The sequence below is a fragment of the Topomyia yanbarensis genome, chromosome 3 (assembly GCF_030247195.1).
Source record: "Topomyia yanbarensis strain Yona2022 chromosome 3, ASM3024719v1, whole genome shotgun sequence".
NCBI classification, from domain to species: Eukaryota; Metazoa; Arthropoda; class Insecta; order Diptera; family Culicidae; genus Topomyia; species Topomyia yanbarensis.
Genome location: NC_080672.1, coordinates 40,739,718 through 40,750,451, shown reverse-complemented (window position 1 = coordinate 40,750,451; position 10,734 = coordinate 40,739,718). Strand labels below are relative to the sequence as shown.

Genomic DNA, 10,734 nt, shown 5'->3' with positions numbered 1-10,734 from the left:
GAAACAAATTTACATCATAGTATTGCGAACAGCCTAATTATAGTTGGACGTTATGAAAAGAAAGCGAAATCTCGAGAAAACAAAAAAGATGGGTGGGTAATGTCTGCGACATAACCGGAGAGATGTAGAATACATAAGGAACACGTTCTTCAAATATGTTGATATTCATTGGAATTTTCGGACAAAAGGTGATTTGGGCGAGGAATATTTCAAATTATTCTTTACAAAAATGATGGTGGTCCTGACAAGGACCGTTTTTGTTGGCGTTGTTGGCCTTGGTGGGGAGATGCGCTGGCTTCGATTTTCGTTGGATGCTTCTGACTTCTTACTATTTCCGGGCTTAGCTGTTGTCCAGGAGGTGATTCTGACATGATTGGTGTAGGTGTAGGTCGTCAACCGGTTATAATTTTTCAAGCGTTGTTTACATTTGAAATTAAACCACTGGATCAATTAAAAAAAGTATTGGTCTGTGATATGAAAAGTACGAAATATATCTTCGGGTTTCTGCATTGACGTTTTTGACAAATACAAGATCAATGCATGTGCCTGCAAGTGTAGTTGCTTGTGATGGATCAGAGATCAAACGAAGCTTGAAACATTCATTCATAAAATAAACAAATTTCAAATTCTCTTGTTTTGAAACATCTATGTTGAAGTCGCCTGAAACGACCATTGGAACATTCTGATTTCTAGACTAAATATTCTACATTAAAAGATGGGTGGGTAATGTCTGCGACATAACTGGAGTGTCGTAACTACACTTGTGACGTTAATCCAAATCTAATGATATGCAACGAAATTACGTTTGCATGTGAAATTTTCAAATGATTCGTTATAATTATGGTTAAAAATTCTAATTGGGAATTCTTTTCCATCACCAACTATTTTTCTTTTTTTCGAATCTACAGCATTCTTTGAAAATATTGTTGAAATGTTATTGATGAAAAACTGAAAATGCGTTTGGCAACACTGCTCACTAAATGGATGGTGGGAAGACGCACATTCGTTTTGATTATGCTAGTATTAGTAGCAGGAAAGAATGAAAAGGAACATAGCCCGAAAACGAGCAAGCGAGAGAGCGATAGTAATTCGTATTCGCTCTACTAAACTAAAAAAAGATGGGTGGGTAATGTCTGTGACATAACCGGAGCATCGTGACTTCACTTCGTGACGTTAATTTAAATCTAATGATTTATGCAGTTAATCAAAGGAGGCTGCCAAAAAGTTCGAATAAAAGCACGCGACTAGTGTACTTTGCACGTTCTATATTTTATCAACACTAGAGAGAATCGAAAAAATAATTCAAAGTGTAATAGCAACATGCAATTGTGGCAACACTGGCCATGGGATGGTGGGGAACACGCACATTCGTTTAATTTATGATGTATTAGCAGCAGAAAGGAATGGAAAAGCAGTGCGCGAAAACGAGCGAGGATAATTTAAATTCTCTTTCTATCCACATATCGTATTTCTAACCTACTTGCTGAAAATTGTTAAACACCTCAAATGGATATTTCAGTTTAACTCTTATTAGAACACAATTAATTGGTCCTGAAAAGAACCGTTTATTGTTTTATTGCGGGAGCATAATTCAGACGCACTCCCCGCGACACGGTGAGCCAGTTTAATATATTTGGCCTGAAAGTTATGCGTTTGGTGCAGTATTTTGCATTCTCGAACAAACCAGGCGCACTATTTTGCATTCTCGAACCAGTAGGCATCGTTGGCTTCTCGGGGCATCATTACGACTGAGGTTTGTAAGCGTAGCTCGACTTTGCAGTCCTGTACAATCTCACGAACCAGACGCTGGAACGATAGCCTACAGATTAGTTGCCCTTTAGTTGGGGCGAAATTCTTGCAGGGCGACAGTTCCGATGAGTCACCAGTAGCTGGGGCACTGTTTCCGTCCATCGCCATTGCCAACTGCTTTCCTTCGGTGGACTGGCTGCTTGCTAGTGCTTGAACGAATACGAATGATGAGAAAAACCGACTGACCAATATTCATATATAAACACACGAGAAAGCACTACTATCGCTCTCTCGCTCGTTTTCGTTCCATTCCTGCGCCTTTCCTTTCCGTTCGGCTACCAATACTAGCATAACCAAAACGAATATTCTGTCTTTCCATCGCCTTCAATGTAGTGGCCAGTGCTAGCAAACTTGCATGTTCAGTTTTTCAATAACAACATTCAAACAATATTTTCAAAGAATGTTACAGATTTGAAAAGAAGGAAGGAAAATATTTTCACAAATTTAAATTCTTTTGTGTTATTTGTTAGCGCTGATAAAGGCTATTTAGTTTGCTACTAGCAAGGAGCTGCACAAACAAATCGATTTATGCAGTTAATCAACGGAGGCTGCCAAAAAGTTCGAATAAAAGCATGCGACTAGTGTACTTTGCACGTTCTATATTTTATCAATACTAGAGAGGATCGATAAAATAATTCAAAGTGTAATAGCAACATGCAATTGTGGCAACACTGGCCATGAGATGGTGGGGGAACATGCACATTCGTTTAAGTTATGATGGTATTAGCAGCAGAAAGGAATGGAAAAGCAGTGCACGAAAACGAGCGAGAGAGGATAATTTAAATTCTCTTTCTTTCGTTCCACACATCGTATTTCTTATATAGACGCTGGAACGATAGCCTACAGATTAGTTGCCCTTTAGTTGGGGCGAAATTCTTGCAGGGCGACAGTTCCGATGAGTCACCAGTAGCTGGGGCACTTTTTCGGACCGTCGTCATTGCCAACTGCTTTACTTCGGTGGACTGGCTGCTTGCTAGTACTTGAACGAATACGAATGAGAAAAACCGACCGACAGATATTTATATAATCGCGCTAATATGCACTACTATCGCTTTCTCGCTCGTTCTCGTGCCGTGCGTGAGCCTTTCCTTTCCGTCCGGCTTCTAAGGAGTATGCCGTCTTTCCCCCACTAACTGCTCTCGTCAAGCAACCAAATACGAATAATCATAAAACAAACATGTAGTGGACCTATATATAAACTTTTCATTATTTTATTGTTCGGTTGGTCCACCATTTTGACGGCTCTGTGCGGGATGGGCTGAAAATTTTCACTTTTCCGAGTCGTTTTCGAAAGATTTTTCAAAACACAATTTTTTGTTATTAGTGCATGTTATACATACTTAAAATTTTAATACAGCATAGAGGAACATATTTTCAACAAATTGGCCTAAAAATCAAATCATTCTGTTAAGTATGATAAAAGTTATTAACGTTCAAAATCTGACGCGGTGCCGCAGCCGATATTTTGAAACGGGACCCCTATATTGAAAGCTTAAATGTATTCTACATTAAAAAACAGCGCAGCACACAATCGTCGTTTTATGTTTTATATCGCAATATCTGACAACACTTCCAAGCATCCCTTCAGTTCATTTAGATTCCAAGCATAACGTCTGGTGATGTCACTCTCGTCCAATCACACGAGCTGGTTCAGAATTAGTTCAAAAGCAGAGAACAGAGCTGGCGGATCCTCTCCTAGGTAACTCCCATTGAAAAAGCCGCGATTTTTTCCACGATCTATGTTTTTACCTCGCAAAATAAATTTTTGTTACTATGTTTCAATTGCCGTAAGGTTGTACTGTATCGATTTTGTTGGCTATTTTCAGCAAATTTAAAACTAAGAGAAACGAAAGCAATGAAATTGAAAGGCGGATAGGTGTTCTAGAGCGAAACTTGGAACGGAAAAATTAGGACTAGGCAGGCTCATATAGACATGATCGAAAGAAAATATGAAGAGTCCTTTGCCGTCTGCTAAGTAGGAGTCGGGCGTTGCACCCAAGTCTGCCGTATGGTCTTTGATAGAACATAACTCATCATTATGTCGACGCCGGCAAGAGAATATTCACAAATCCTTGCCTAGAACGACCATGCGATCATTCTTTTTCCCCTTCTTTTCGCATCGATTTTTCCCGGCTCGATGTTTGACAGCATTGATTTTTTCGAATTAAAAGGATCTATGTAGCAAAATCGATTTTATTTTTCAAAATCCCCATCACTACTTCAGATTGATTAACAGTTGCACTCCGACTAAAGACCTGGGACGGGACCTGCGAATAGATGGACCATCTTTTTCTTTTTCTGTTCATTTTATCGTTTGTTTTGTATAGTCTCTGTTTCTGGCTTACATATTTTAAGTGGACTGACTGCATTTGACAGTTTTCCCTGGCTGCATTTGACGAACGTCCCGTCCCAGATAAAGATAGCCATTCGCCATCCTTAATGTTTTTGTTTGGGTCTATTGACAGCAAAGACCATAGTTAATCCATTTCACCATATCGTTTATTTACTGTTTATCCAACGTTGGTTTATCTGTCAGTGTCGTTCCAATCGAACACAAGATCTGGATCTGGAGGCAGCTAATAGGCTAGTTGGTTAAGACTTAAGTAAACACTATTTAACGAGCGCCTTATGTTTTGATTTCATGGTAAATTTACAACAAAACTTTAAGTAACAATTTTTCTTGTTCAAGAAAAAGTTGAACGGTAAATTATCATTAAGGGCTGATTTCTTAATAACATAAGTAAATAATTATAAAATTACTGTATTGTTACAGTGAAAATTGTGGTTTTATGGTATATTCCTGGATGGAAAATTTAGATTGAGTCGTAAGTAATGATGAATGATTCTTTTTGGTTACTTTCTCTTCTGTTCATTACTTGTTCGTTTTAACATTTGCATAGTATTCTAGTAAAAATCGTCAGCTTTCGATATGTACTGGAAAATTAGCAAAAAGTGTAACAGTGATATCGTAATAATCGAAAGAAAAAGTGAACAAAGAGAGGCTCACAATGCTATTTCGGTTCCTTTCGAAACGTAGTTTTTTGAATCTGTTAAATAAATTCGTTAAATTGAATGAAATGTCAAAAATCGATTCATCTGGTCACCCCTGAATTCATCCGTCACTAGATGTCGGAGTTGGATTTTATGTGTTGGTTGCTTGCGGCGAAGAAAGAAAACAAAAGTCAAAATCCATCAAAGCGCTTCGCACTTCGCAGTTCAGTGAGCAGTGAGCTGGTTTTCCGTCGACAGGTTTTTTTCTTCGCGTAGATCAGTCCGGATCGAGTGGTTCCATATTTTGTTCGGCAGACATTCTGTAAGACAGTAGCTATCCAGGGCGAGAAATATCCTAGCAAATCGATATTGCGACCCACTGGAATATTGCTAGTTTGCGAAAGATAATACGGAGTAGGAGAAGCCGACAATTTTACTAGTGAAAAAATAGTGCTTTGTGGAATCGTCCAATAAGCTTAACTCGGAACGAACAAAGTAGACGAAGTGAAAAGTAACATTGCGAAGTTAGTTGTCCTTCCGTCGATAATTTGGATGGGCTTTTGGTCAAATCTGTAGATTACATTCTCGTATATTATATTACTTTTGCAAGTGTCGGAAGAAATAATAAAAACGTCAGAGGAGCCTTAGTGCGAAAATGTCCATCAGCTGCAAGTGCTTAAATATCGTAGTGAAGTTGGTTGAATCGGACACCGAATCTCTACGCCGGTTTGACCTGGAAACGTATTTGTCTCAGAAGCGGCAACAGCAGCAGCACTATCCGCAAGAATCGGCCACAAAGGCGACGACACCCAGCGACGACCATTTTCTATTTTTTAAAGAGGTGAGTGCTGCTTCTCGATTTTTTTTCTACATTCATTTTGGCTCTTCTGTGTGTTTGTTTGTTATTTATTTCACATCCACTGATGTTTGCTGCTGCGGCTCAAAACTCGCGGATCTTCGACGAGAGAGTTTGTTCCGATCTGGCTGGCTGACGAGCGATCGCGATATGTCGACCCCGTAGGTTGTGCCGGTCATTATTGTTATTTTCTCTAGTTACATAGCTGGGAGAGAAAAACTTTCGGCTCCGGTGAATCTAATTTGGTTGATAGTGTTTAATATTTCGACAATGCAGCCTTTCATATCCTAATGCTTGTTATAAAAGACGTAATTGATAGCAATCCTCGAAGATTTGCAAACAGCACTAACAAATATATCATATGGTCAGGGAACCTGGGGTAAAATGAGCCGCTTAGCGTAATATACAAGTTATGTCGAATTATTTCTATTGTGGTTAAAACGTAAGGAAAGTTCGAGTTTATTTTGTTTTCCATAGGAGCCAATCATTGGCCCTAAGAAACATGCTTTTAAGCTTTGGGATCGGGATTATAATATTTCAAGCACCCAGCGTGCATCTAGAATTCTTGAACAAACCATTTCTAGAATTGGCGAACGTTATGTGAGCTGCTGTGGAAGTTTTCTACCTTTGAGTTTCCGCACAGCTATCGAATGGCTGTCACAAGACTGCACTGCCTAGAAAGAATTTCAATAAATCCCGCATCGAAAGAAAAAAAATTGAAAGTAAGATCCTGGAGTACCTAGCTAAGCGTTACGCACGTTGGGCGAATGCGGAAGAACTAAATCGTGTGGATCAGTGCCGAATTGTATACCTGCCGCTTGGTACAATTTCGAGCCCCAAAAAGCCTGACAGCATATGGCTTGTATGGGATGCCTCCGCAAAAGTAGACAAAATATCTAGGAACCGTACGATTCGTAGATGTGCTGAAATACTATTCCCATCTAGCTGGCGTTCCGGTGAAAGACTATTCGTTGGTAAAACCGAGAATCTTGCTCGGGCTAGGCAACGTCCACTTATTTGCTCTGTTGGAGTCACGGGCCGGTAAGCCGAACGATTGGCTGGACAGTGTATAGTTCTGGAAGCAGAAGACCGAGTGCGCACGCTTACCTGAATCTGCACTCGATTGTTCCAGTAAGCAATTAACATCTCCACAAAATACGTACCGGAACCAGCAGAGGAGAAAAAAGCTTGAGAGATGTTTGAGACGACGACGAAGCGAGCGAGTCATGGCTTCGAAACGGGATTGCTGTGGCGTAAAGACGCACGACGATTCCCTGCCAGCTATCCGACGACTGTACGCCGGATGAAAGCTCCGGCCAGACTGTAAACTGAACAGGAATTCAGACTTGAAGAAAAACGTGCCAGCAAATTGAAGACTACCAAATCGAAGCTGCGCTTACAAAGCAAGTGATGCCGGATTGAAGAGCACGCCACGAACCTTTGCGTGGTATCTACCGATGAATGTCGTGATGAATCCGAAGAAGGCGGATAAGATGCGTGTGGTCTGGGATGCCTTAACACCAGTGAACGGAGTCTCTTTTAGCTCAGAGTTATTCGAAGGTCCGGATATGCCAGTTCTACTTCGCAGAGAGATCAGAAACGGCCAGTAGCCTGTGGTGGTGACATACAAGAAATATTTCACCAGATCCGGGTCAGACCTGAAGACAAGCAGGCGCAGAGGCTCCGCAGGTGTAAGTTATGTATGTTACTACCTTTGGCTCCATGTGATCGCCCTGTTCAGCTCACCTCATAAACAATTCGAACTCTGCTAGATTTGTCGAACCGATGGGAAAAATGAATGTCGATTCAGCAGTGCATTTTAACCGCAACAAGAACACCGAATAAGAACGTGTTCTAGGCGTCGTTTGTCACTCGATTGAAGACGAATTCCGTTTTGCGGCCGAATGGAAAGCAGGGTATGGCAAGGTTTCCCAAGAGAAAAAATGCGAGATGAGACGAGGTCGAAGGAGTCTTCACATTTTTGCTGATGGCAGCCAGACGGCATACGAATCCTTGCAATCGTGCGGGGTAAGGTTGAGTGCTCACTTGCGAGAAGTCCAGCGTATGTAGCACCATTGATGCAGGTGTCGATTCCGATTCCGGTTTTGCTTCCTGGCAGGTTCTTGCGGCAAAGCTATCACGAACAATCGGGGAGAATCACAACTTCACGATCAGTAGTGGTGTTCTGGATCGACGAAGAAGTGGTGCGATTCGATCGGGATAGCGCCGCTACAAACAATTTGTCGGTTTTCGCATCGGCGACATTCTTAGTTTGACTAAGCTGACAGATGGGCGAAGGGTTCCGACAAGATTGAATGTGGCGGATAACCAAATGAGGTAAAGGTGGTTACACCCCAAAAGTCGGTGAGTATGTGGAAAACAATTTTTGTACGACAGTGTGGAAGAGTGGTCGAAGAGAAAATTACCTCCAGGTTCATTTGATGTTACGCGATGAGAAGCTGCTCCAAGTGAACAGTTCTGATGAGGACGATGGACGAGTAGGCAGAGCAGAGTACTACACCCGAGTACAAGAAAGCAGAACTGCGGCTGATGTAGATGGCACAGCCGAAAAGTTTGGCCGATGAGATGAAAGTGCTGGTCAGGAACAAGGATCGTCCGATGAGCTAATGGTAGGCAATCGAGAAGTCCAGTCCCCCCTACAAGCTTACTCCGCTGGTTGATGAAAACGGAATAATTCGAAGGGTAGAGTTGAAAAGGCAGAGTTGCTGTCATTCGATTTATATTTTTCAATGATTCTACCGCATCACCACTGAATCGTGCATTATCACGAGAAGAGCGGGCACGGATATCGACCGGCGGTGAAGAACGAGCTGAAACAGCTCTTTCACATTCTGCAGTGGTCTCAATGGTATCGTCGTTTTTCGTCTGGTGTAAGGCTCATTGAAGGCGTCCTCGAGTACCACGTATGGCTTCGCTACCAATGCAACGGATAACACCCAATCTTCGACTCGTTAGCTACGCGATTGTGCAATATTTGGGCGCATTTGATGTGACTGTAGGACGCCAAACGGATAAGGATCGCACGGTTCACCTTTTTCGTAACCCGCGCAGTGCACCTGGAGGAGTCTCACGGTCTGATTACGCAGTCGTGCTCAAGGTGCTTAGACTGCGGGGAAGAAAAATGACAGCGAATAACATTGTTTACCCACTGAAATCCAAGCAAACATATGGAGAGAACTAGTAAACAATGTTATTAGCTGTCGTTTCTAAAACCAACATGGCTGATCGGCGTTTTTGAGGATCGTATCACCTGAGAATAAAAACTCCTTGGTCGTGCTTGTTGGCGATTCACCGGTTCATTGGTCGCGGAGGTTGGCCGATGAAGTTTCTGTCCGGAAATGGGACGAACTTCTCAGGGGCCAGTAAGGAACTGGATGATGTTGTCCGAGAAATAGAAAATTATTGTGCGGATCAACTGACTAGTGCGAGAAGGGAGGAGTATGGGAGAGTCTCGTTCGGTCGGTTAAGGAGGCATTCGTGGCACTTGATGATGGGAGACAGTTGACAGACGAAATTCTGCAAACGGTAGTTGCTGAGGCGGAAAACATCATAAACTCTCGCCCGTTAACGTACGGGTTGCAACAGTCTGGTGAAGCGGATGTCCTCACTCAAACCATCATTGCGGAGGCTCTTCCAGAATCAGCCTATCGTGAATCTTCCCCCATCTCATTCAGTAGTGGCGTTTCGAGACGTGTTCCAGCGTTCGCAACAGTTGGCCAACAGTTCCTTTACTGAGTCAAATGACAAAGTGTTTCGATAAGAAGAAACCTTTAAGGGTAGGAGACTTGGTCTACGTAGTCGAAGGGAGTAATCGGAAACGATGGATCCGCGTAGTCATTGCGCCCGGCGATGAACGAATTCGCCGGGCCTGGGTACGCATCAACAGTGGATGATATAGGCAAGTAATAGCAAAACTGACCGTGATGGAGTTTAGTAGCTCTGAAATGGATGCGAACAGCGGAACAGGGTTACGGGTCGTGGAATGTTCTGCCGTCACTGGCCGATGCACTGTTGAATCCGTGTCGGATTTGACGGATGCAGCAAAGTAGCTGTCATGCGCTGACATTCGACGGAGTGTATCGCAATTGTAGGAAGAACATAACGATAAAATTGTCAGAGGATTGCACAGTGGTCCAGGAAGCGAAATTAGCGGGAAATAATTAATTACGCTTTCATCTTTGGATTTCGAGATTTGGTGTCTTAGAATCATTTATTGTGTGTGACAAACTGCATCTTTTGGCTGAAACGGTCTTAGGGTGGTCCTTAAAGTGTCAAAGTTGTAGAAATTATTTCAAATTTTAGTTGAGATAGAGTGATACTTTCTTCTGCAATATTCTAGAACAATCAATTCTGAGCAACTTTGTTGAAGATTCTAACTTTGTATCTCAAACAGTTTTCATTTTATAGTGAGTTCCATGTCATTACTTAGGGTGTCTCTCAAAAAACAGTTTTCTCCGTACAGTTTTTTAGTGTGATTTTTCTCACAAAAGTACTCTTCTGTGTTCTTTTAGAGCATAATTAGGGGCAACTTTTGCTGAAGGAAGAAAATTTTTATCTTGTCTGGTTCAAAAGTTATACATAATTTTCACTGAAAAATGCGCCCTTTTCAAATGTCGATATCTTAAAAGGGGGCAAACGAAAATTGATAATTTTGATTGCATTTGAAAGGTTGTACTTGTGCCTTTAATATATTAAAAAATTGGAGAACGCTTTTTAGTCTATCTCAAATAAATCAAATTTAAGTAAAAGCATTTTTGCGTATATTCCTGCAGCGCTCATATAACCTAAAATATTTATTTTACGCAGATTCTGTGAATTTTTACCAAGACTTTTCAAGGACCACATACATTTGCAGGCTTTTCATATTGATGATAGTGTAATGACCATATTTTGAGCCTATTCGTTGGGGTGCCGCACTATATCATCAATTACTCGATCTATGTACAATCGTTGAAATGCATATGAATTATAATCAATGCGTTAGGGTCAATATTTGCTTTATTCCTGAGAACTTGTATATTAAAGAAAAACTTGCATGCAATCGCAATAGAAACTAG

The 10,734-nt window shown here is 41.5% G+C and overlaps 1 protein-coding gene across 1 annotated transcript in view; it reads left to right on the top strand.

Moving 5' to 3' along the window:
- The first annotated feature begins 4,996 nt into the window (after positions 1-4,996).
- LOC131688937 (uncharacterized) overlaps positions 4,997-10,734 on the top strand; it is a 49,565-nt gene continuing 43,827 nt past the window's right edge. The window contains exon 1 of the mRNA XM_058973572.1: positions 4,997-5,641. Coding sequence (XP_058829555.1) covers positions 5,456-5,641 — 186 coding nt within the window. The 5' untranslated portion in view covers positions 4,997-5,455. The remainder of the gene's footprint in view (positions 5,642-10,734) is intronic.